Here is a 27,959-nt window from a genome sequence, read left to right as displayed (position 1 = left end):
CCAAATACCATGTCGGATCTCAGATTTTGGTGTAAAAGAGGTATAAGTTGTATCAAATCCTTTTTATATTATTACAAACTCTTTATTTAGGTTTCACAAGAATGCCTCAAATACTCTGTTATTAAGCATGACACTGTAACTAGATAAAGAGTGTAAGTGTTTATGTTACAGCGGCAGCGGAGGCATGAATGTCGCTCGTAAATGAAATAGGAAAGAGAAGCATATAAATCTTTTTTATAGAGAAATTTAGATTTTAATGCTGCTTTCAATTTAATTTACTGTAATTGCATAATTGACTTATATCATAAAATGATGTTATTCATTGATATATTTATAGCATAACACAATACACTTAGCCTTTGAAGACATTTTTACAACTCTGGTTTGTGGCTGACGAGATACAGTATGTATTCAATATTTTTGTATTACTTTATTTTGTAAACATTTTTCACCCTTTGAGTGCCAACATCTCTGTGAGATATCCCCTAAAAATGCCAGCATTGTTCACATTTGTGTATAAAAGGTATAGGGTGAAATGTACTAGGAGGAGAGAATCAGAAAGTGAGAGATTTAGTAAGAAAGTAAGGTTTTTTTTTTTTAAAGCGGCAATCATTTACACTGCAAAGCTAGTATGGTTTTGCAGTGTAAACGATTGCCGCTTTAAAAAAAAAAAACTGGGGATTTTTTTAACCAAATCTCTCACTTTCTGATTCTCTCATCCTATTACATTTCACCTCATATCTCCTATAAAAGGTAAACTTTATAATAAATACAAATGTTTGCTTGGCAATTTTCACACCTATTTTGACAAATTCACTTGGCACTCATATATCAAGGACTTGAGACATGAAAGGATGAAACTTTACTGACTTTTTTTTTAAATTGAATTTACTTTACTTTTCTCTCCCTTGACGTTTTTTTTTTTTGCAATTGTTTCACAATAGATTCGATTTTTACTATTCTACTTACCTCACAACGTTTGCAATTGCAAATCTGGGGCCCACTGCGTGGAAGGCGTGGCTGGCCTGAAAAGGGGATGGAGCTTAGGGGCAGTAGGGCGAGGCCTCGGGCAGTGAGGGTGTGGCCTATCGCTGTGACCCCCTTTTTTTAAATCATTTTAAGGGGCGTCACCAGGGCTCCTCTAGTGACAGGCTAACCATAATCCCCCTTCTGTGCCTAACCCTAACCCCCATTTTGTGCCTAACCTTCCCTCCCGAAGCCTAACCCAACCCCCCCTTATTATTGCTTACCCTAACTCCACCTACCACAACCTAACCATATTATTTCCCCATCCAAAGCCTAAATCTAACTTCCATTATACTGCCTAACCCCCCCCCCCCCCACCTTCTTTCCCAGTCTATTCCCAACCAGTCATACATCTGCTTCTATGGCGTTAGATCTTGATTCAGAGGTGGACAGATATGAAGTAGTCTACTGCAAAATGATGCTAATACCGCAGTTGATGGATTGCCCATTAAAACAATAATTGGCTGCAGCTTTAAGCTGGGTGCACACTAGATAATATTATACGCAACTGTTCCATACATGTGGCAGACATTAGAACAATACAAGGTACATAGAACCTAACATTACAGTAGCTGAAAAGCTTAAACAGAGCTTAGGTAACAATTAGCAGCACAATTCTCAGTACACAGTACAGGTGGGATGTTGGGAAGCGAAGGAGTTGTCTGCGTACTACTAGTGACGGGTGGCTGTTGGAAGAGATGAATGATTATGAGTGAGAAGATATGCAGGTTGATGAGGAGGAGAGAGCTGTAATTGAAGTTTTAGAGAAGAGGCCGATGAGATCAGAAAGGAAGAGGGACCTTCTCCCAGGTGCTTACATGCTTGAGTTAGATGGAGACAGACAGGTGACTTAAGGTACAGATGAGGAGGCCTGAAGGCAGGGAATGAGCATGGCCGGGATCGCCAAGACATCATGTGGGGTTAGGTAGAGCAGCCTCATGGGATGCTGGAGATAGAGAGGGCCTTGTTTGTGAGGGTGAAGAGTTTGAAGAAGATTCTGTAAGGGGGATGGGAGCCAGTGCAGGTTTTCATGAAGGGGCTTCACATAAATGGATTAGCAGGAGAGGAAGATACGTCTAGCTGTGGAGTTGAGAACAGACAGTAAAGGACCCCATACACTATGCGATTTGGGCATGATTTCACCCGATTTGGATGAATCAGGCCATGAAATCGGGCCAAAACGCATGTGTATATATTCCGTTGCTAAATGTTACGTGCAGCCCGGAGACCTCTCTCAGCCAATCAGCAATAAAAATTTGTATTATTTTAATTATAAAAAAGAGCAGCACACCTGGAATTATACGGCAGACTTAGCAACACCCCATGAATTATACAGCACTCTTGGCTCACCCCTGGACTACAGCGCATTTAACAGCCCGTGCAGTAAAAAAAAACACCTTATTTTTATTTTTTCTAAAAAGGGCAGCTCCCCTGATCTGATACGGGACACATGGGGGCACCCCTGGAATTATACGGCACACATGCGGGCACCCCAGGACTGATACAGGACACATGGGGCACCCATAGAATTATGCGGCACACATGCAGGAACCCCTGGACAAATAAAGCACACATGTGGGCACCCCTGGATGGATACAGTACACATACGGGCACCCCTGGACTGATACAGCACACATGTGGGCACCCCTGGATGGATACAGTACACATACGGGCACCCCTGGACTGATACAGCACACATGTGGGCACCCCTGGACAAATACAGCACACATGTGGGCACCCCTGGATGGATACAGTACACATGCGGGCACCCATGGACAAATACAGCACACATGTGGGCACCCCTGGATGGATACAGTACACATGCGGGCACCCTTGGACTGATACAGCACAAATGTTGGCACCCCTGTACAAATCAAATACAGTACACATGTGGGCACCCCTGGATGGATACAGAACACATGTGGGCACCCCTGGACTGATGCAGCACACATGCGGGTACCCTGGGCACTAGCAGCAGTAATTAAAAAAAAAAAAAAAACATTATTTTTTTGCTTTGAATTTTTTTTAAACTAAAATAATGCAGCCCCCTCTGTAGCACTAGCAGCCCCCTCTATGCATTAATCACCCCCCCCCCCCCAGCAGGTTTCCTCCTCACACCCCTCAGCAGACAGCACAGACACAGCCGTGCTGTCTGAAATCACCAGCCTGTTTGAAAATGGCGCCGACCGCCGGGAACTATATATCCCCAGGTCTTGCAAGAATCCGAAGTAGGATGATGACGTTTTAGCCTTGATTTGGACTCAAGATGGCGGGAACCGGCGAACTCCTCGGATCCGGCCTCGGATCAGGTAAGTTCGTGGGGTTTCGGATCTCTAGGATCCGAACCGGCTCATCTCTAGTTAAAAGTGGGAGATAAAGAGGTCCTGGACTGTGGGCAGCTCGTTGCAGGTTGATTTGGCATTCAAGAGAGCAGTGGAGAAAGCGAGGAAGGAACAGGGGAAATGTGGGTCAGATTTGTTAGTTCAGGGGTAGTGGGGGGTGGTCTGAGAGCATGTAACGTGGATTGGTATGGCACAGGGTAAATGAGCCATGGCTCTAGTACAGTAGTGCTGTTCAGAGGAACAATCTCAATATACAGTACTGTATAAATTATAGACAAGTTCACTTAGCAGTGCTCTATAGTACAAATAGCACAATGCAGAGAAGGTAGGTGTATGAATTACCCGAGGAAGACAAGCTACATGCAAGATGACACACCACTAGCAATGGCCATACGGCAACCCCTACATACAGCATGATGGACGCTAGCAAGGACAATGGAGCCGAATGCAGCATGGCCGAGACCAGCACTGCTGACATCGGCAAATGTGTATGCACTGGCCAATGCTGGCACCCTTGTGGGTTGTGTTGCCCATGATCTCACTGGGAACATCATCTAAGCTTTAATCCACCATTGTATGCACAGAAATACATGACTCTCAATGCAGTTACGATCTGCGTCCGACAATGGTAACCATCGGGATGCATGTGCCGCGCATCTTGGATCCCGCACATATGTATTGTGTTACCTGCATCCTTCTGAATCAGATCCTTAGTTATTTACCTGAGAAAATCGTTCTTGTAAAAGTGGTGACTAATGCGAATGAGTTGTTCTGCATGTTCATTAAAATAATTAAACTGGTGATTATCCAAGTACGGCTTTGTTTTATCTTCTCGTATCAAGATCTTTTCTAGCTACATAGAAACATAGAATTCAACAGAAACAACGACTTGCTCCATCTAGGCAGCCAAAACACATGTACACGCACATAAGGATTAAAAAACTATTTCTTTGTCAGGGGCCGAATAACCCTCCAGCATATTTTGGGATAGTGGTAGGAAACCAGAGTGCCTGTAGGAAACACACGCAAACTCAGGCAGAATATACAAACTCTGCACAGTTAGGGCCATGGTGGGAATGGAACCCATGACCTCAGTGCTGTGAGGCAGTAATGCTAACCATTACACCGTCTGTTTACTCCCAACTGGGCATGTAATGTAAGTACAGTATCGCTTTAAGCAGTGTAGAAGTAGTGCATAAAGGAAGAAAGAAAGAAAGAAAGAAAAAGACTCTCTTTTTGTTAGGGCACTCTTGTTAGACAATATGATTGTTATGATGGCGTTCAGTCAATTAGAGGGTTGTATAAGTCCTAGGAATCTGAGTGGTAATATATTCTTTATTGGGGTGTAGTAGGGGGAATTCTCCTGTGGATTTTTTTAGTAAAACTTAGCTAAGCTAACATCCCTACTACCAGAGCCAGATTATGGTCTAAATGGGCCTGGAGATAAAAATGATCAAAGGCCTATTATGCGCAATAATAGGGGTTGTGGCCAGCACCTAATAATGTGGGTGGCGTGACCAGTGTTCTGTTTGGGTGGTCTGCTCATGGGTGTGTCTGTATTTGTGTAAATACTTTCAACTTATTATATATGCCTGGAAAAGGCAGGGGGCTGGCATAAGAAAAATGCAAGGAGATATATTGGCGGGTGCTCTCCAATGGTGCACCCTCAGGATGCCAATGTACTAAGATACTTGCGGGGCGAGGTGGCACTCCAGTCATAAAAAAATACTGATGCCGAAACTTGGTAGACAACATTTCAACACCTTTTATGTGGTCACCACATAAAAGTTTACCACACCATATACCCCTTATACAAATCATGCAACACAATATTAACCCCCTTATACTGTACTTGCCTCTTACACATTATTCCACATGGAATGAGCCAAAATTCACACCGATTGAGCCAAAATTCACACTATGGCACACAGATTGAGTCAAAATTCACGTTATGCCACACAGATTAAGGCAAAATTCACATTTTGCCACATGGATTGAGCCAAAATACACACTATACCAGGCATGTCCAAGTGGCTCTCCAGCTGTTGTGAAACTACACGTACCAGCATGCCTTGACATAGTTTTAGCATTCCCTAATAACAAAACTGTGGCAATGCATGATGGGACTTGTAGTTTCACAACAGCTGGAGGGCCATAGTTTGGACATGCCTGCACTATACCAAACAGATTGAGAAATCATGCACAATACGCTTCATAAATAGGGGCATTGCGCGTGGCGCGCATTAAAAATTTACACCATAATGCCTATTACATGTTAAGCCACACACCATATTATCCATTATGTATTATGCCAAATACCATAATGCCTATTAAAACTTATGCTACATAAGTGTTGCTTACCTACATTGTCAGGGGTTCCATGCTCATTGCCAGGGGTTCCATGCTCGTTGCCTTGTGGGATTAAATGCTCATGGTAACTGGGGGACAGCCTCCGCCGGGCGGAAATGACAACCATTGACATCTGGGCAGAGAGCAGGGGGCTGCCCGTCTGTTTTTAGAGCACTGCTATTTGAAATAATACCCCTTTTACACAAGAAAATGCAGGGACTTACCTGGGAATATGGTCCCAGGATCATGCAGGGACATTTCCGGACTGGCCCATTTTACACCAGTCTAGTCCCTGCATTTTCTGGTGTCAGGGGGAGAGAAAACCACCCCGCCCCCTTTAAACAAGCAGCTATATCTTTGGAACCAACTGTCCCATTTACATGTAGGCTTCAAATGATTTTGGTCCCGTGAAACTGGGCCGTTTGGTTCCAGAGAAATCTGTCCTCAAACAACATGAACAGCCATGAAATTACATTCCAGAAATGAAACAAAATTGGTTTACCCGCAATATCTCTAGAACCAATGAACCCATATGGACCAGGTATCAGATTGGAACCAGGTGGAGGTCGGAATTAGAGGGACCCATGTTATCATATGGGGAAAATGTTCCAGCTTTGCCTGGCGGTATTTCCGGTTCCCGGGGGGCTAGAAACATGGGGTTGGGCTCGTTGGAAAGCCCTAGCCCTCAGCTAAAAATGGGCCTATTTGGAGAGTGGGCCTGGAGCTGTAGCTCCATCAGGTCCATTGTTAATCCGGCCCTGCCTACTACACCCCAATAAACACTATGGGGGAAATTTACTAAAAGAAAATTTGTAAAAAATAGGTGTATTTGTATCCAGAAATACACTTATTTTTGACATTTACTATCCCGAAAATACGGCAATTCGTATTCATATTGATAGCACATCAATACGAATACGAATTGACGTATTTTCAGGATAGTAAATGTCAAAAATAAGTGTATTTCTGGATACAAATACACCTATTTTTTTACAAATTTCCTTTAGTAAATTTCCCCTCATATTACCACTCAGATTCCTGGGACTTATACAACCCTCTAATTGACTGATTGTCTTTCTTTCTTTTTTTTCTTTCTTTCTTTCTTTTTTTCTTTCTTTCTTTTTTTCTTTCTTTCTTTCCTTCTTTCTTTCTTTCTTTCTTTCTTTCTTTCTTTCTTTCTTTCTTTCTTTCTTTCTTTCTTTCTTTCTTTCTTTCTTTCTTTCTTTCTTTCTTCCATTGTTAGTTTGCTCTCTAGGGAGCACCTCCACTTTTATTAATTATCTGATATTTCTATCATTGTATAACTAACATCAGTGGATTCCTAATTGATTAATCACCTACTTCTAGATTTCCTACGGCAGTGAACTTGTCCCCCCCATACCCCTTTTCCCTATTATCAAAATCTAGTGCATAAAGGGCCCATCATAGGAATGCTGTGGTAGGGGCCCATATTTAGGGGTGTGTCCAGTCTATAGAGGGGGCATGGCCAGCTGTCACAGGGGCTTGTCTGACCATTAGAAAGTGCATAGCCTGGGTCCTTGTCCCCCTTGATAAATAAATATATTAAATATTGTAATGCATGATAATGTACCAGATTAATAACAGCAATGCACTTTAGAACATATTCCGTATTTCTGTGCAGTATAAGGTAACATATGTATAGGTTCACTGTCAAGAACCTGATTCCTAGAGGAGGATGTGGGCCCCTAGGCAGTGGGGGCCCATCAAGGGTTTCCCCTGTACTCCTATGTGCCAGTTCAGTAAGCTTGGGGACAGGACGGTATGCTTGTGGACAGGATGAGCAATCCTTGGGTTTGATGATTCTGTGGGTATCAGTTATTTAGTATTTCACCTTTTGGATTTAGAACTTCAGACCTGATCGCACGGCCAATTATCGATACACTGCACATGTATTTGGTTAACAGTACACATGCGCGGCATCGGCCAGCGATGAATTCCTGCTACTTTTTCTATTTGCACGACATTGGCAGGGTGATTGACAGGAAGAAGGCTGCTGGGGGTGGTAACTGGCCCTTTAGTGGGAGTGCCAAGACAAATTCGGGCATGCCAGAAAAAAAAAAAAAACTGGAAGTGTCCAGAAAAATTATTTTAGGTTTAGGGGAGGGTGTATGACGTCAGCTCAAGGCCGGATATGCCTTTTTTTCTGCACCGCGCCACCAAGTAAGTCTCTAGCGACAATAGATGGTGATCCTGTTACGATGGCTTTTGGACATAGTTGCTCGGCTGTAAATGGATGTGTAGCCGTACAAATCCATTCACACAGAGAGCATATTATTTTATAATGATGGGTTTTGATGATTTTTGTCCACTTAGAACGCGGTGTAGTGCCACAAGGGTTTAATATAGTCTGCTGATCCGCTCTGCCAGTCCCTCCATTGGTTGCCTGTATCTTACCGTAATCAATATAAAACACTTCTACTGCATATAAAGCTATTAACCATACTGCACCAGCTTATATCTCCTTACTTATCCCAAAATATCTCCCATCTCTACCACTCCGCTCTGCACAAGATCTGCGTCTCTCTTCTGCACGGATCACCAGCTCCCATTCACTATTACAGGACTTTCATCAGGCTGCTCCCATCCTATGGAATGCCCTTCCACGCACAATAAGACTCTCCGCTAGCCTCCAAACTTTCAAGCATTCCCTGAAAACTCCCCTCTTCACCTCTTCACCGCCTATCATGTTTAAGTTCTACACGCATAACCCTCTGAGGCACTTATGTATTATATAGCTTCCCTTCTGGACTTGTAACTTGGTGGGACTGCTATGCTATTACTGGTGCCTGTCCTTGTGTTTCCCTCCTATGTCCCTATAGATTGTAAGCTTGCAGCAGGGCCCTCTAACCTCCAAGTCTGTCTGTTGTTTCCCAGTTTGTTTTATTACTGTCTACTATTGTAAAGCGCAACGGAATCTGCTGCGCTATATAAGAAATTGTAAATAAATAAAAATAATTAAATGAAAAAATGCTGGAATTAATATTTGTGTATTAACTATATAGCCGGAAGCCCTGTTATAGAGACACATTATTTTTGCACCACTGGCTTATAAAAAGCTAATGTTACCAAAGATGATATAACTCTGTACCACTCAGTGACTATGATAATTAATATGAAACATTCCATGGTTAGTAACTATATAACAACATTGTTAAATTGATCTGTCAATCAGCTTGAACATGGAACAAGCTAGTTATCTTCTAGGTAAACACAGGAACATTAATCTTGTAGGTGTGGATTGGTAACAGACAAATCATCACATGTCATTACACATTATTAGCTAAGCTGTACTGCTCAGTTTCATGCCTGCCGTATGGTAAGAACAGTCTATGGGTTGTAGTCTAGTTCCACTCGAATTGGTGACTTCCACTTGGTAAATTCCTATCAATAAGTTTCCCTCAAGCAATTAGTGAGGGACCACACTCGCAAAGATACAATATTCACCTTTTGATACTTGAAAATCTTGACCATATATCAGATATGAGTGAGAAACTGGGATCCAGTGACCATGAAGCACAATGGTTTCTTATAAAAAAAATGGGTCCAACAAATCCAAAATAAAGACAAAGGTGTTAGATTTTTAGGAGAACTGACTGCACAGATGGGGAGATGTGAAAACGATTTTCTGGTAAATTGAAGGAACTTGGAAGGAGTGCAGGAGAGGTGTAAATAATAATTGCCGGGTCCGGTACTTTTGTATTAAACCCGGGTTGACCATTATACTCAGGGCGACCCAGGTTATAAGAAGGAAAATCCTTCTTATAACCCAGATCGAATTGTCGGGTTGGTTGACTTAGGTTATAAGGTTGAACTTGATGGACGCAAGTTTATTCAGCCTTAACTACTATGTAACTATGTAAGGTTTGGTGCAATAACCGGGATTTGAGGTGCGATGTGACAGGGGTACAGCATAATAAATATAAGCAGACTCAAAACTGTATATACTGTATACTCTCAAAACTGAAAGTGGAGAAATGTATGGGACCAGATGAGATTCTAAAAGAGTTAACAGGGGTTTTGTTACCTCTTAACTGTTAATTATTTATCCTAGCTACATGTGCAATTCCACTGGAAAAGAGTGAGTATTATTCCACTAGACAAAAGTGGAAGCAAGGAAGAGGCAAGAAACTACCAACTAGCGAGCCTTACATCAGTAGTAGGAAAAATAATGGAAACATTATTAAAAGAAAAAGTTGTGGAATCACTCAAATACAGTAGTTAACAGGATTCTAAACAATATGGATTGGGAAAAGATCATGCCAAACAAATCTTACTGAAATTTTTTGACTGCGTGACTAAGGTTATAGATAGGGGGGTCATGTATTTTAACTAGAATTTGGCAAGGCCCACATCTCAGAATGCAAACTGGAAAGCTTGGTATAGGATTCTATAAGCTTGGGATAGAATTCTATGAAACAGAGAGTTGTGGTAAACGCAGTATACATATTTAGAGGACAGAAAGGTTACCGGTAGAGTACCCCAGGGATCTGTACTAGGGCCAATGCTTTTCAAAATCTTTATTGTATTAATTGGGGAGTATGCCTTTTTTGCAAGTGACACAAAAGTATGCATTTTTAACAAACACTTGCCGAAACATGATATAAATATAATTGGATTTCTTGTTAATGACTGGTTCCAAATTGTGAATGACTGTACAGATGGTTAATCCATTTCCAAACTATAACTCTAGGAATGCTAATGAGGAATCTGGCATATAAATATATTGCTGGCTAACATAATAATTAAATTAGCCGAAATATAGTACATATCACAGAGAACACTTGTAACTTTACAATAGACAGCGGCGTAACTATAGCACCGCAGCCCCCGCCACCGCGGGGGGCGCTGTGCATGTGGGGGCGCCGGGGGCTGCGGTGCTATAGTTACACCCCCCCAATCCCCCGCAGACTTACCTATCTCGCTGGTCCCGGCGGCTCCGTTCTTCTGCTGAGGACTACCACAAAATGGCCGCCGCCATATAGCACACAGTTCTCTGAAACTGTCTGCTGTATGGGGGCGGCCATTTTGTGGTGGTCCTCAGCAGAAGAAGAACGGAGCCGCCGGGACCAGCGCGATAGGTAAGGCTGCAGGGGTTGGGGGGGGGGGGGGGGGGGTTTGCATGGGCGGCTGGGCTGCGGGGGATTGGCGGGGCGGCGGCGGGGGGCACCCCCCCTTAAAGGCGGGGGGGGGGGCGCCCAAAACTTAGTTACGCCACTGACAATAGATATACAATTGTAACATCTGGTTAACCGTGATCTCAGGTGCACTTTGCAATCATTACTGCTCAAAATGACAACATATATTACAATCACATATCATACAGTAATAGAGGTTGTTAGTGTTAATGTGGCCAAAGAGATGGGCTTGTTGACAATTGTCCAGGTCACCCCTGTCGGGCAAGTCCCTAAAACTCTGGGACAAACTAGTTTAAGGACTCCTGCATTAGATTGAGAAAAGTCTACCCTTAGTACAGTGGTCAGGGATCTCGGTCCTCATTACCCCACGCAGTGCATGTTTTGCAGGTCTCCTCACAGAATCGCAAGTGAAATAATTAACTCCACCTGCGGACCTTATAAAATGTGTCTGTGAGTAATTAGTACACCTGTGCACCTGCTGGGTTACCAGCAAAACATGCACTGTGTGGGGTAATGAGGACCGAGTTCCCTGACTACTGCCTTAGTACATGTGAAGTGTTATGTAGGTTTAATCAAAGCAACTGCTTTCTCTTATCTGCTGATCTATTGTCATTACATTACAGAAGAGCTCATTTAAATGCAACCCTAGCAGCAGTGCCATGTGCCCATGCCAACTAAGTTGTGTTGCAAACCTGGATAGAGTCAGTGCAATATCGCAGAATTGAACATGACCTGGGATTTGGAAACCGTGTAAGTAAGTGATTAGATTTGAATGAAAGTGAATCATTTTTAATGGAACAGAAACAAAGAGGAAGTTTGAACTGACTGTGATTTAATTCTAAGAAATAAAATGTTACTCACAAGGAAAAAAGTGGCAGGGGGTAAAAGTGGCCACAACTATCCAAGAGTTCATTATTTATTGTCAGGAGCCAATGAACCTAATCATACTGTACCCCTTTCACACTGAACCTCAAACTACAGGTGAAGAAGTTCTACCCAGTAATTTGTTCAGTGTGAAAAGGGTAAACCCGGGTCTTAAATCTCGGGTCGCCGACCCTGGTCTTTGCGACCTGGGTTGACCCTTTAACACTTCAGAAATACCCCTGTAATTCAGCAAATTACCGGGTTGACATTTTTAACCCGGTAATTTGCTGTTCCGTGTGAAAGGGGGTCAGACTACACCCGGCAAAATAACCCGGCACACAAAATGTACTTATTTTTATATATTAACAGTATCTTATATAGCACAGCATATTCCGTTGTGCAAAATGCCGGGTAATTGCCGGGTCACATGTCTGAAAGTGGTATTATATAATTTTTGACAGTTAGAGGAAACCAGAGTAAAGGGCCTCATACATCAGCAATTAACTGTGACAATTTTCAGATATGGAGATGATTGCTACAATTAATTTTAGATGTGTGGGCTCCCCCTTTTGGCAATCCCAATCAAAATCGTCAATCGATTGCTTAATCAGATTTTTAAACATGTTTAATAATCTGGTATTATCTGCAGATCTTTTTTATATGTGTGGGCATTCCCAATTAGTCTTCTTCATCTATTTACATTATGAACAGCAATCGATTGGGCAATTTCCAGATATGAAGATGCAATCTTTAGATGGAAAAATCTGCTGATCACTGAAATAAATCTGTAATGTGTGGGCAAAGTCAGATAGATTGTAAAATCCATTTATCTGGCCAAAAAATCCCTGTATCTGGAAATCCATAAATTGTGATTGCTGATGTATGGGGCCCATTAGTGTCTGGAAAGTGGGTCTTGTTAGAAGTGTGGAATTGGAATTGGGCAGTAGGTTGTCTAGGGTGCTAAGAAGGCTCACACTGTCCCTGCGTATGATGGCAAATAATAAAAAAGAAAGACTGGCACAGATGTAATGACAGCATCTCTTGCCAACTTCTTTCCAAAATGATCATTAAAGCTGCAACAACAGCTTAAAAAGAACCTATTATCATATCCGGTGAGAGTAACTTAGAATGAGAATACTGGGCATGCCAGCTAAGCCAATTATAACTTTATGTGTGTCTAAATATTCCTAAAAGCCCAATAAAAGGCGCCTAGTCCTGTAGGGCAGTGAGAGAGGAACAAAGAACAGAAACGGAGCAAAGCACACAATGGCAACACTTGTGACATATACAAATACGCACACACACACACACACACACACACACACACACACACATATATATATATATATAGAGAGAGAGAGAGAGAGAGAGAGAGAGAGAGAGAGAGAGAGAGAGAGAGAGAATGTGGATGTAGGGCGCCACTTGTGTTCTGAACAATTTTGTTTGAGTAATAGAAAAATGCAGGTAAACCCTTAGAAAAAAGGGTGTCAGCTGACCTCTAAGGATAAACACCTTGGTAAGGGGTGTAACATAAAAAATACAATGGATTGGATAGAGGTGTAAGCGACTACAAATACCTGTATAAGAAACATGTTTCTTTTTAAAACATATAAGAATTTATTTTATATATATAAAAAATGCACAATAGCACTATTATAAGAACAAACAGTATAATAAAAACTACATAGAAAAAACAGCAAACATAAAAAAATGCGAAGCTTTATACTGTAAGATTGCCTACGTGTGCTATCGCTAAAAGAAGGAGGGGATATAAAAAAGTTTTTAGATGGAGTATAAAAGCATAACTTATCTATTTGGGAGGAGTCAGCAGGCAGTACCCAATGCGTTTCGTTAAGACTTCATCAAGGGGTATATATATATATATATGCTGTAAATAACAAGAGAGATTGCAGTTCTATTTGACATAGGATGTTGCTATGGGCAACCCATCAGGTACGATCTATTATCTTCTAGAAGGTGCTCAATAAATAAGAAGCAGGTTTTGATTGGTTGCCCATAGCAACATCCCATGTGAAATAGAACTCCCATCTTAGTAAATTTCCCCCCATATGTTTTGCTTTATGGAGAGCGAGTTTTTTTTGAAGTGAGAGGTGTTGCCCATAGCGACCAATCAGATACAATCTGTTATCCTCTAAAAGGTGCTAGATAAATAATAAGTAGAATGTGATTGGTTATGTTCTATGGGCATCATCTCTCACATCGCAGAACTCACACTTTAGTAAATTTTCCCCTTAGCGTGAAAACTGTTGATTCTTATTTCATAATCAAAGAACTACAAATATTAGCGTAGCCTTTAAAATAATCAAATCTTATTATTTAAGTATAAAGAATCAAAAGAAGAAGAGTATAAAGAATGAAAAAAAAAAAAAATTCTAATTGCCTAAAATAAATCATGTGATATCAGGATGTAACTATACAGAATTGTATTTGAATCAGGATGAATCTTAGGTCAGTGGGCTTTGTGACTGAGGGGTAGATTTATTAGGCTCGGTGAAGTGATAAAGGCCCTTATTCTGGTTGGTGCGGTAATATCCGCGTGAGTTCGTGCCGCCGATGTTTTGTGTCTGCGCATGTGCAGAGGCGTCTCTGCACATGTGCGAGCGGGACGCACGGCCACATTCCGCATGAAATGTGTACACTACGAATAGGGGGTGGAGAGGGTGTGAAGTGCTGTTTGGGCTCATTACCATATGTTTAAACCCCGCGTTTCATGGGCGTTCCCATGCAAACGCTGGGCCTACGTATGGTAATGCGGCCGTGACGCACGTGTGGGGGGCGGACATATGATATTGCCGGATGTCAGCTGCCCGCCCAGATCCCAGCTTTTGCACGGAGAAATGCCCGTGTGGTCTGAGGTTGCGGGAGCTGCCTGGCCATTCGGTCCTGCATTCGATGGTCTGCGACCATCGAATGATGGGGCAGGTTCCCTGAGATGGAGGAGGTGTATTCTTGAGAAATACACGTGCGGTCCGTTCGGACAGCTTCTTACCGTGTACGGACGGAGTTGGCGATCCGTATGGAAGGCGGGGTTTAGGACGCACGGTGCTGGCCGGATATTCGGATCCTGCTGCACCGATCAGAATAAGGGCCAAAGTGTCTGGTTTTAATTACCAGCCAATCAGCTCCTAAGTATCATTTCTTAAACCAAGCCTGTAACTTCACAGGTAGGAGCGGATTGGCCGGTGATAAAAACCAGCCACATTATCACTTCATTGAGCTTAATAAATCTGCCCCCTACTGGCCAGCATTGTTCTAATCCGGGTCACGTGTTTGTATAATACACTAGAGGCTCTCAATATTACCCTCTTAAAAAAGTCATAATGCAGGGGTTCCCAAACGTTTTTGATTCAAGGCACCCAGAGTATTTAAATTGTATTCATGGCATGCCCAGACCAAAAGTTTCCTTTTTAGAATTAAAAAATTATATAATTTTTTTTACAATTTTATCAGAAATTGTTGTATTTCCATGACTTTTGTTTGGTTATTCTCATCACCGGCTATATTTGATGATACATTTTTTTTTTTTAACTTGGAATGGTTTTCCTAGTGCAAAATTATTTTGTTTTGCTTTTTTTTTTGATGTTTTCAAAATATTAAATTAAGTAAATTGTGTTTACGTCAATCTTAGGTTTAGTTATGTGTTTAGGGACTGGATATGCTTCTTGTCCACATATGTTATAATTGGAAGCTACAAACAATATACCTAATTGATCCTGGACCATCAAACCAGGGCATCCCTGATATTTTTCCGAGGCACCCCAGGATACCAGGGCAAACAGTTTGGGAACCACTGATATAATCGCAGAAAATAGAGTTTGTTAGTACATAGATTAACTAAAATTACTGACAAGTTAAATTCTAGAAAACATTTATTGTTGAGAGTCAAGCAAAACATCATATTTTATTGTCCTCCGTACAACACCCAGAACAATTCTCAATCCATAGATACAGGCAAAAGTTCCTTCAGTCACGAGTCATTCACTGTCATAATTACATCATGTGTCACAGCTTATTGACCAAGAATTATGAGTATTTAAGATACTGTAATTAATTTAGCAGAATAAATGGAAATGTCTATGAACATATTTGGAGCAGTGTCATCCAGGGGTTGTCCCTTGCCTAGATCTCTCTCAGATAAAACCCCTGCAGAATTCGTTCTATAAGCATTTGGTCTGTGGATGTTCTCCTTGGATATTTATTAGGACTAAAGGGCTGACACGGAACACAAACCATGGGGACATTACAATTTATTCCGTTGACTTGGTTTCTGCTGTCCTTGGCCATACTTCCACAGACAGGTAAGGCACATGGTCTTTAGAAGTGGTTTTGTTGTGGGAAATGCGGAACTGACCAATGTACAGTGGATGAGATAAAAGTAATATATCTACAATGATGCAAACATAAATATAAATAGCGGCATAAGAAGGATACAGCAAGACAATAAAGTGAAATCTACTCATGTAGATTGGGTTTGCTCCCTGTTCACCCAACCAGCTTCCAGTAGAGGTGCGCCATCTCTTTGTGTAGACCGGGGTCTCCTTATTTCTGCTTATCTATCCTATTTATGTGACTTTAAGATGACCTGCTGCATAGTCTTCCTTCTATGTTTCTGTGTTTTTAGCTATGTATATATATTATGAAGCAAAGGTCTTTATTTTGTCTATTGAGTTAGATGTATCAAGCCTCGAGATAAAATATAAAATAGAGTTGTTGTACAAAGTAATCAATTAGCTTTTGGCTACCATATCAAAGACTGTTATAAAGGACAGTTATTAGCTATTCTGTTTATCTCTCCCCCTTGACAGAAAATGGTCCCACTTTGCTATCTCAAACAGTTGATTTGTTGTTATTACCCTTTTAAAAAGTTGGCTAGATTGCAGTGGTTTTATTCAGAATATTGTAGGACTGCAGTTAAGAAAATGTTGTCAGATAATAACAATAAAGTTTTATAAAAAAAAATACTTCAACTATGCAAGGCGGCCATATTGAATTTAAAACTCTTACTTCAACCTTCAACTAATGTAGTATAACATCACCCTAGTCATGAGCTGCATATCTTCAGACAGTAGTTCTATTTATTTTAAAATAAATTAATTTGATTTATTACTTTGCTTTGAAATAAAATTTCCCAATAAAATTTAACACAACGTAGACATTTAAGTTTTACATTGTAGTAATTTAAGGAGCCCATGCATCAGGCAGGTATGAGGGCAATTTCCGGTTCTACCAATGCCTTGGTCATGGATCGGGAAACAATTAGTCCATTCCAAGCAAATTGGAATAGGATCGGTGAGTTAGGGATTATAAACCTGCTATTTTTGGAAGATTTCCTGGTTGAACGTTAACTATCAGCAAGTCAGGGAGATGATAGGCGGACCAGAAAGTATGTATGGCCCGCAATAGCTGAAATATTTGTAGTCTTTATAAAGTACTCAAATGTAACATTTTTTTTACGATTGTGAAACAATATACAATATACAATTAAAAAAAATGTGTTCAATAGAACATGGTGTTTATACTGAAAGAGGATTTCAACCAAATCTAACTAAAATATTGCGTCCAATTTAAAAAAAAAAACAACGACTTTCTTTTTATATATAAAAACTAAACTGTAAAAATGCATCCCCCCCCTGGATATTTACATTCATTTATATATGTATATTATCTTTAGAAATTAGTATTGCACCTCCCCAGTTGGGTACTTTCAATATTTTGAAGGAGGGGGCAGAAATAATATTCGCTATCTCATCCCTTTGTGCTCGCAGAAAGATGAGCGACCATCATTTTAGCAAACATAATCTCCTTTTTTTATTAAACAAATTTCTAACTTCAGTTTTAGCCTTGCAGCCTTAAGTTACAGCTTTAAGTTACCCCATGTGTTTTGCAAAGGGGCATCAGAAGGTGCTGTAAGTAAGCTTTCCATTGGTCCCAGTTATGACATGCCCATCATCTGGCACAGGAAAGGCCTTACGCTGAGTTGGACAAATGTGTGTTTGCATATTCCCCAAATTTGTTCTACACATGCTCACAAAAACATGTCACATGTATGTGTATGTTTATTCATATGTGTTGTCATGTGACAGGTGTGCCTGTCAGTGTAATATGGGATGTTCATATATATATATATGTCAGTAGCTGTATCAATCACAGATATCAGTAAATCCACAATAGTGATAATGACCATGATCTGATTGGCTGCTTTCCTCTATGATTGCACATCATCTATATATATATATATATATATATATATATATATATATATATATATATATATATATATATATATATGTCTAGTGTCCGTGAGTCTCCGAAACACTGCCATCTGCTGGCAGAGAGTGAAACTGCATCTCTTTCTCATGAATGCACAAACACAGATGGTAGCAGACTAGCTTTGGAAGCTTTTGCTTTGTGTGGGCTTACTAGTATATTATATGGTAACAGAGTACAGGTTATTGGACCTTAGGTTTGTTGTATATGAGTGCAATCTCAGTGATTAGCATTTAAGATTTAAAATGTCAATTAGATCTAATGCAAAGGCTACAGTGCAGGACTAACCACTGCTTCACGAATGCATCAGGCTTGAAAAAGTGATAGAGTGGAGTGTGATAAACAGCCAGCCAATCAGCTTCAACCATGTTACAGGCTGGGTTTCAAAAATGAAACATAGGAGCTGATTGGCTGGTGGTTTATCACTCTCCATTTGATTTAAAGGGCACATATAATGTTTAATGTTTTATTGTTAAGTATAAAAGCAGAAAATTTATTTTAAATAGCAATGGGGGCACATAATTTTTTTTAAAACAATTATGAGAATACAGGTTAATAAATCCGGGGGTTTCAAGCGCAATAGGTGATAATTACAAAAACCTCTGACTATTCTGAAGAATGGGGCTGTTTGTGTAAAATATTATTGCACATGCAATTAAACCAATAGTATTCTAGGCTTTTGTACTGTATATAGATATTAAAAAGATTTTTCTTAGCGAAAAGTCAGGTCATTATAACTCAAAGAAAGATGCATTTTTAAAATGCAACATTCCACCCCTCAAATTTAATTATAGAGCCCATGACTGCATTGGGAATATGTGCAAAAGTGCATAACTTACTACGTCCGGTACAGTACCATCATATACACATCACACTGTAGATATATACATACAGTACTGTAGATATATACATACAGTACTGCAGCTCCTGACAGCAATTAATATAAGAGATCTGCAAGCTCCAGACTTCACAAGCAATTACCCTCCTATGATCAGACAGGGAGCCTAAAGCAAGGCATCTAGTAGTCCGGTTGTACGGAGTTTGGGGTTCTAGACTTCCAGATCAGTTTAAGAACAAGCAGCTTACCTTATGCCGGACTCTGTTCTATCTTGTCAACTATGTTTGGTTATTAAGAAGTTTCAGAAGTTGTTTCTAGTTGGGACAATTAGGTGTTCCTGATACATTGCATTATTACACTCATCCCAATATAATTATTAAATTGTTTAAGTGAATCACTCAATTAAAACCTAAATATCAAAAAGCTACCTCGCTATACCAGTTTTTTTAATTAAAATTCAAGTGATTGACCTGACATTTTCTGGGCTGTTCTGTAATATGACAGTACAGTGTGTGCATTATGGGGGCGGTCCACCAGGGCCGGAGCTACCACTAGGCAGCTTTAGGCAGCTGCCTAGGGCGCAGGCCACTAGAGGGCGCCACTTAATTCCCCAACATTTTATTATAATGATTTTTGTGGCATCCACGTTTCACCCAGCACCCAGAAACAGATATCCAGCGATGTGGGCAGAGAGAGGGAGAGGAGGAGGCAGCGGCAGCCGGGATAGGAGAGAGAGGAAAGGTATACTGTACTGCAGCAATCTGCGGTCCTTCAGCCACCCTCCCGTCCAACCCTTATCAGTAGCAGCTCCAGTCCTCCGTCGTCAATATCGCCCATCTATCTCATAGCAGCAGCAGCGCAGAGTCCTTTATACGATCTGCGCGCCCCTTAGCAGAGGCAGCGCCGCTGTCATCAGTCACACCTGCCCGTTCCGCAGCAGCAGCAGCAGCGTCTTCCTTTAAACCGTCGGTGCACCCTAGCAGCAGCGGCGCAGCCGTCGTCAGTGCCGCCTTCCCGTCTTTCAGCAGCGGCGTCAATCCGGCTGCCAGTGGTGCTATAGAGCTGATTGAAGTAACAGAGGCCCGGCAACAGGGTGGTCCATGTTCGGGCAGGCAGACTTGGCCAGTGAGTGTATAGTTGTCATTTTTATAAAATCCATCAGGCCTGTGAAGGGAGGGGGGGGGGGTTCGGGGGGGCGCAGCTGGCAACAGTTTTGCCTAGGGTGCAACAAAACCTTGCACCAGCCCTGCGGTCCACAGATAATGTGTAAATACAGACATCCCATAAATTCTCACCAATTATACAATAGAAGAATTAGTACAGAATGGGTCTTCTTGTGCAGTAACACTTTCAGATGCAGTATTTACTAATAGAAGCATACTTATCTTTATCTATTAGACAGTAGAAAGTGTAAGAGGTGCAGTGCATTTGGGGCTCTGAGACTAGAAGGGCCCTGTACCATGTTCCCTGCTCCCACCCTGTACCACTGCTGCCAATGGCTACTGGGCAGGAGAAATATCTGGTCAAAGTGGTCCAGATAGATGCACTGACACCAGTGGCGGCTCCTGCTATAGGGCTGCAGGACTGCAGCCGCTCCAGTTAAAATCACAACACCAGAGATGCAGACAGACAGCACCAGAGCTCCAGTTCTTCACCCCGCAGGCAACCCCCCCCCCTTACCCTCGGAGTAAGTGCACTGGTGGCCTCCTCTAACTTGGCTCCATGAAACAGCAGGACAGACACAGTAAAAGCCCAACCCTGTGGGCAGGAGTTCAGCATGTAGTGTATTCCTATTGGATGCTGTTACTGCTCATCATACACAGAGCTGGAAACTCCTCCCCCTCTTGGGCTGCCAGTACATGGAGTGATGACAGAAATAGCTTCCAACAGAGAGCCATTTTGTGCAAATCGTCAGAGCTGGAGTGCTTCTATGGGCTGCTGTCTGTGCAGCCCAGAAGCAATTCTCTGCAATGAGCATACTCAGACTTCAGTGAGTCACTCGGTGTGATGCAGCTGAACCAGAGAGGTGAATGGAAGTTTATTTTATTTTAATAATATTTGTGTGTGGATCTTTATAAAAAGAGTATAATTTTGTGTACTTTAATTAATATTAAAGTTATTAAAAGTGTGTATTTTGCTCTGTACCTGTGTTTGTGTGCATATGAGTTTGTATGCATGTACAAACCTAGTGTTTGTACATACATACAAACACTAGTACAGCGCAAATCAAACTAATAACCTGCAAATATTTAATGACTGTTTGCAACGATCAGTACCCAGGAAATTGCAGCCCCCCTTAAGTGTAAAGGCAGGAGCCGCCACTGACTGACACTATCCACTTACTCTACATCTGATCTTATATAGTACAAGCCAGAGGCGTAACTAGATATTCGTAGGCCCCATAGCAAAGGTTTTCAAGGGCCCCCTATTCAGCAACTAATGGCGTTAAATGTGTGTAAAATACTACTTAAATAGTAAAGATGGGCCCCCTTCAGCTCTGGGCCCCATAGCAGCTGCACCCCTTGCACCTATGGTAGTTACGCACTTGGTACAAGCATCAGAATACTGAAAAGGTATAAAGCAGAGTACAACTAATTGGGCCTAGGAGCTTCCTCACTTTTAATGAGGAAGCTCCTAGTTAGAAGTTTAGCAGATACATGTCACATGGTACCAGCCAAGTGCTCTTAGGGAGCATTTAGTTGATTTGATCTTCTTACCTGCCTACAAATTAGTTCTCATAGCTTCTAGTTACAGATTATTCCCCCGTAAATCTCAATTTCCTAAACTCCATAGGATTTTATAGGGGATTTTTGTGATATGTTGTATGTTGGGCCATTGGAGACTGTTCATGAAGCATTGAAAAGAGCAGAGAAGTGAGCCAGTGTATAAGTTGCCCGTGGCAACCAGTCAGCTTTGCTGTAACATTTACCAAGTGTATTCTATAAAATGAAACAAAGCAGCTCATTGGTTACCATGGCTGCCTTCACTGTAAATTCAACATACCGTAACACCATTTATGGAACAATTTGTTATTTCAATAGTTTTGTAATCTGAGTTGGAGTTTTTAATGCATGCAAAAATGATCTGGATTGGAGATCAGCTGCAAATCCACTCACCATCAAATGATAGTGTGTGCAATCTGTGCATAGCACAGGACTTACTCTGTGGCTGCGATAAAAACAGCCTGTTCAGGGGGCCGGAACTGACGTCACATGACTTCCCTGAAAACTCTTTGGCACGCCTGCTTTTCCCCCGACACTCCCAGAAAACAGCCGGGTACCACCCCCAAATGCTGCACACTGTCAGGGCATTCTCAGTCTATCAATAATCACCCGCGAATTTGCAGATGTGTGCTCAGGTCTGAATAATCCCCAAAATACCAACCAATTGACACATAACTGTAGGGTTACCACCTCATCCCTTTAATTCTGGACACATTACCATATATACTCGAGTATAAGCCTACTTTTTCAGAACATTTTTTATGCTGAAATAAGCCCCCCCCCCCCCCCTCGGCTTATACTCGAGTGCAGGTCGCACTTGAGTCAATAAGTTTTCCCAGTTTTTTGTTGTAAAATTAAGTGCCTCGGCTTATACTCGGGTCGACTTATACTCGAGTATATACGGTAATTACACAGGTTCTGTGGCAGTTTAAAACCAGGTGAAATGGAGTCTTGAAGTGTGGCAGTTTAAAATCGGGTGAAATGGAGTCAGCCAGCCACCGAACCTGTGTAATTAATATGTGTCAAGAATAAAAAGGGATGAGGTGGCAATGGCAACCCTACGTAACTGTCATATTTCAAATACAGCCTGTAAATTGTAAGATAGAAACTGATTGGTCGGTATTTAACCTTACAATTTTATCACTCTGCTTGCTTCAAAATATGGAGTATAGTTTTCTATTGATATAAATGTAATTCTTACATATTAGCATTGTCAGTATCAACAACAATGTGATAAATACTGTATTATGTACATAGCAAGTTTTTAGCTGACAAACTGATTGAGCAAAAAAAAAAAAAAAAATAACAGTTTTATTTTTTGTTTTCCAGGTGCACAGGCCCCAGGTATGTACAGTATATTATACTACACTTCTATGATCATATCCCCCTCATTCATTAGAACTGTTTGATGATACTGTATATTGTGAAAATAATAGCATAGGCTCCAGCTGTACTGATTTAGCCGGTACGATAGAGTTATTTTGGGCAACTGTGGCCACACCCCTTCTACCTGTGGCCATGCCCATATGTATATGGCCACGCCCCTGTACTGGGTTTTATGGATAAAATGTTGGAGGGTATGTAATAGATGTTCTATGTTTACACCCGCCTACAGGGCACATAAGCGCAGGGCTGCTGACAGGGGTGGTGGTGCTGTGGTTACAGCTGTCCCAGGCCCCGGCCTCTGGAGGGGCCCAAGCAGTGGGGGGTGGACTGAAGGTCAGTCTCGGGCCCCAAGATTACTAGTGGTGGCCCTGCATAAGCGTGGCTTACATAGACTGTGATGGCAGATAAGAACCATGTGGCCCATCCAGCCTGCCCTTGTTGTTAGGATATTAGAGTTAAGGGTTAGAGGTTGAGATGCGCAGCTTCGGTTTTACCTGGATTTACTCGGATCTCAAAACAGGATCTTATTGGCATTCAAAACACGTGACCGCCAATAGCCAATAAAAAAAAATAAGAACTTGCTATAATGTGGCGATAGGAACCGAGTAAATCCGTACCTGCACGTCTATAATTAGAGTTAGTTTAGGGGTTGGGTTAGGGGTTAGAGTATTAGGGTTAGAGTTGGTTTAGGGTATTGGGTTAGTTTAGGGGTATGGGACAGGGTTTAGGGAATTAAGAATAAAATATTAGGGTTGAGTGTAGAGGAGAATGTATGAATGTGATGCAGTATATACAGTATATAATGTGATATATAATAATGTACATGTTATTGCATCATATATTATATGTAGTTATACTATTTCCCCGCAAACCATTGCTATATAGTCATATACCTTAATACCCCTTCTATATACTCACACACCTTTAGAGCCCTGCTATATAGTCGTATACCTTAATACCCCTGCTATATGCCCCCACCTTTATACCACTGCTATATAACCACACACCTTTAAACCACTGCTACAATATATACCCACACACCATTATACCCCTGCTATATACCCACACACCATTATACTGTACCCCTGCTATATTCCCACACACCTTTATACCCCTGCTATATACCCTTACACCAATATACCCCTGCTATATACCCACACACCTTTATACCCCTGCTATATACCCACACACCTTTATACCCCTGCTATATACCCACACACCTTTATACCCCTGCTGTATAGCTGCGTTCCTTTATACCCCTGCTGTATACCTGCGTACCTTTATACCATTGCTGTATACCTGCATACCTTTATACCCCTGCTGTATACATACGTACCTTTATACCCCTGCTGTATACCTGCATACCTTTATACTCCTGCTGTATACCTGCATACCTTTATACCCCTGCTGTATAGCTGCGTACCTTTCTACCCCTGCTGTATACCTGCATACCTTTATACCCCTGCTGTATACCTGCATACCTTTATACCCCTGCTGTATACCTGCATACCTTTCTACCCTGCTGTATACCTGCATACCTTTATACCCCTGCTGTATAGCTGCGTACCTTTCTACCCCTGCTGTATACCTGCATACCTTTATACCCCTGCTGTATACCTGCATACCTTTATACCCCTGCTGTATACCTGCATACCTTTCTACCCTGCTGTATACCTGCATACCTTTATACCCCTGCTGTATACCTGCATACCTTTATACTCCTGCTGTATACCTGCATAACTTTATACCCCTGATGTATACCTGCATCCCTTTATACCCCTGCTGTATACCTGCGTACCTTTATACCCCTGCTGTATACCTGCATACCTTTATACCCCTGCTGTATACCTGCGTACCTTTATACCCCTGATGTATACCTGCGTACTTTTATACCCCTGATGTATACCTGCATACCTTTATACCCCTAATGTATACCTGCATCCCTTTATACCCCTGCTGTATACCTGCGTACCTTTATACCCCTGCTGTATACCTGCATACCTTTATACCCCTGCTGTATACCTGCGTACTTTTATACCCCTGATGTATACCTGCATACCTTTATACCCCTGATGTATGCCTGCATCCCTTTATACCCCTGCTGTATACCTGCATACCTTTATACCCCTGCTGTATACCTGCATACCTTTATACCCCTGCTGTATACCTGCGTACCTTTATACCCCTGATGTATACCTGCATCCCTTTATACCCCTGCTGTATACCTGCATACCTTTATGCACCTGCTATATACTTATATACCTTAATAACCTTGCTTTATACCCACAAACCCCTGCATACCCCTGCTGTATACCTGCACAACTGTTTACAACTGCATACAGTAAGTAAAACTAAAGTACATTTACTAGCTTTCGAAGCATTAGCTTGGAGCAGGCTTATTAGAATTGTGACAAGGATCACAAACACGGGGTCTAAGAAGACGACTTTGTTGTTTATTCTCATCAGCAGGTTAAATTCATATGCAATTGATATCACAGGCAGTAGCTTACATGCTCTGTCAGCATAGCAGACTCTTAAAAGGCTCCAAAGGTGCCTACACCCAACGGCCCATCACTTGGGTATTTATACCACCATCGAGAGCAAGGTGACTCTGCCCTGGAAACCCTTACATCAGAAAACCCCAGATTACACCTGGGATTCTGCTACCAAATCCTGGTCTGGATCCTCCACATTACTTTCATGTGGCAAAATGCTGGCTCTGCCACAGAAAAAAAAAAATAATAATATATATATATATATATATATATATATATATATATATATATATATATATATATATATATATATAACAGGTAGAAATGAAGCGGCACTTACGAGGCTTTTCTTTATGTGAATAACACAGCAGTTCATTCCGACATGTTTCGAGATGTCCTCTCGTCGTCAGGTCATCTGTTTCTTGGTCAGAGGAGCATGTAAACATGTTCTTCCCATCAGGACTCTTCTATTCAGTGTGTCCCAAACTCCTCCAAACACAGGCTCAGCATATATTTTTTTGTGTGGATATTAGGGCACTGCAACAGTATGTGAGCCAGTGCAGGGAGTTTTCCTGCTGCTCTCAGAGTCAGGGCTTCCCCCACCACTGACTTGCTTACCTGCCATATAGTGTAACTGGCACAGCCATGCACAGAAGCAGAGTAGCAGAGAAGAAAGGGCCCGTCTCCAGCTCAGCGCCTCTCCAGCATGGCGCCTCCAGGCACTGCATGCCCTGGTGAGAGTGTAGTGCCAGCCCTGGCTGTACACCAGGGATGGGCTTGTAAACTAACAGAATAACAATAAGCAGGAACTATGGGGGAGGGAAATGCCAAAAAGTTTTTTGGAAAGAGGGTGCAACATTTTAAAGTAATGTAGGCCACCGGTAAGAATTATTAATAATGATGATTAAACATATTTCAGTACCCTAGTACAGGAGATTTAGGGGGAAATTTACTAAGATCGAATGGCTACGAATGCCTGTATTTGTACCCCATATTTCTTCAACCAGCACCAGGCTCAAACAGACAGCAGGCTAATGCTACAGCCAAGGGGATATTGGGTGGTGGGCACCGGGCTGATGGCATAAATGTGTAAAAAATAGAATAAGAAACATTAGGGTTTGTTTTGGAACTACAAGTCCCAGCAAAACTCCCCTGCATGCAGGGACTTGGAGAACTACAAGTTGCAGCATGCTGCGCATTAATAGGCATGCTGGGTCTTGTAGTTCTACAACAAAAACAATTGCTAAAATAATTCCCCCACACACCCCTTTAATACTGTACATACACTACTACAATCGCCCATACATAATTACCTATAGGGTCCACGATAGATCGCGTCCTCTTTGGTCCAAAGTAGGCACCCATGGTGTAAAAATAACTAACCACTATACAACACCATATAAACATGAGGCGCTGCAAGTGTTACACTCCCCGGGACTGAGGGATTTCCTGATGACATCATTCACTGGTCCCTCCCCCAGCCAATCAGGAGCAGGCTCTGGGGGAGCTCCACGGCTGTTTGGCTGTTTGCGGCTAAATAGACTCCCATGTTAAAGTTTAACATGTTGTTGGGAGTAGGGAGGCCAATCCCGGGGCATTTTTTCAATCCCCATCCCCCTGCCCTGCATTGTCAATTACAGAAGTAGTGGTGACAGGCAGCAGCAGGAGCGATGTCCATCCATCCAGTGGCCGGACAGGCAGGCAGTAGCAGTACAGCGGGCATGTGGCTGAGTGAGTGTGCTTGTGCTGAAGTGCACTGACAGGCATGGCGGCGGACGGGCTGCGCAGCGTGGCGTGATGTCAGGGGTCACTCTGCGCAGCCTGGGCGCTGTCATGCCTGTCATCACAGAGCACCTGCACACAGTGACAGCGGACCAATTGGTCACTGGGGGTCCCGGCTCAGTACGCAGCAGACAGCCAGGCAGCATATGAGCCATTCTAAAGTGCTCAGCGCTGCCCTGCTTTGAAAAAAAAAAATGAAAATTTAGCACTGGGATACTAATCCCGAAATCCCAGGATTGAAAGCTTTAATCCCGGGATTCAAATCACGACAATTTTAGGCCTAAATCCCGGGATCCCACTGATCCCGATCCCGGGATTGGCCTCCCAGGCTTGCTGGGACTTATAGTTCCACAACACAACTCATTGTTTATTATTTTATTTTTTATAAATTTCTGACATCAGACCGGTTCCCACTGCCCAATAGCACCAGGCCACAGGTTGATGCTTTGTTGGCCAGGGGGTCTTGAATAAAAAGTGTCCACTGGCTGTGGAATTAGCATGCTGGCTGTTTGAGCCCTGTGCTGGTTGCCAAAATATGGGGAATGACCGGGCCATGAGCCTGGTGCTAGATTTTATAGAAATACAGGGGGCACAACAGCTTTTTTCTTCCCTGCTTAATGAGCCCGTGTTTGCTTACAGCCGGGTGGGGGGACTGCACACCGTTTTTTACATTTAATTATTATATCTTTTTCACACGGCAGCATTGTATG

At 42.1% G+C, this 27,959-nt stretch overlaps 1 protein-coding gene across 1 annotated transcript in view; it reads left to right on the top strand.

Annotated features, from left to right (window-relative positions):
* The first annotated feature begins 1,748 nt into the window (after positions 1-1,748).
* Positions 1,749-27,959, top strand: part of LOC146036961 (uncharacterized) — a 43,827-nt gene continuing 17,616 nt past the window's right edge. Inside the window, exon 1 of the mRNA XM_083160790.1 lies at positions 1,749-1,836. Within this exon, the coding sequence (XP_083016916.1) occupies positions 1,749-1,836 (88 nt within the window). The remainder of the gene's footprint in view (positions 1,837-27,959) is intronic.

Source organism: Crinia signifera, chromosome 9 (assembly GCF_055691185.1).
Source record: "Crinia signifera chromosome 9, ASM5569118v1, whole genome shotgun sequence".
Lineage (NCBI taxonomy): Eukaryota > Metazoa > Chordata > Amphibia > Anura > Myobatrachidae > Crinia > Crinia signifera.
The sequence above is the reverse complement of the archived record's forward strand: the minus strand, read 5'-3'. Positions and strand labels throughout refer to the sequence as shown.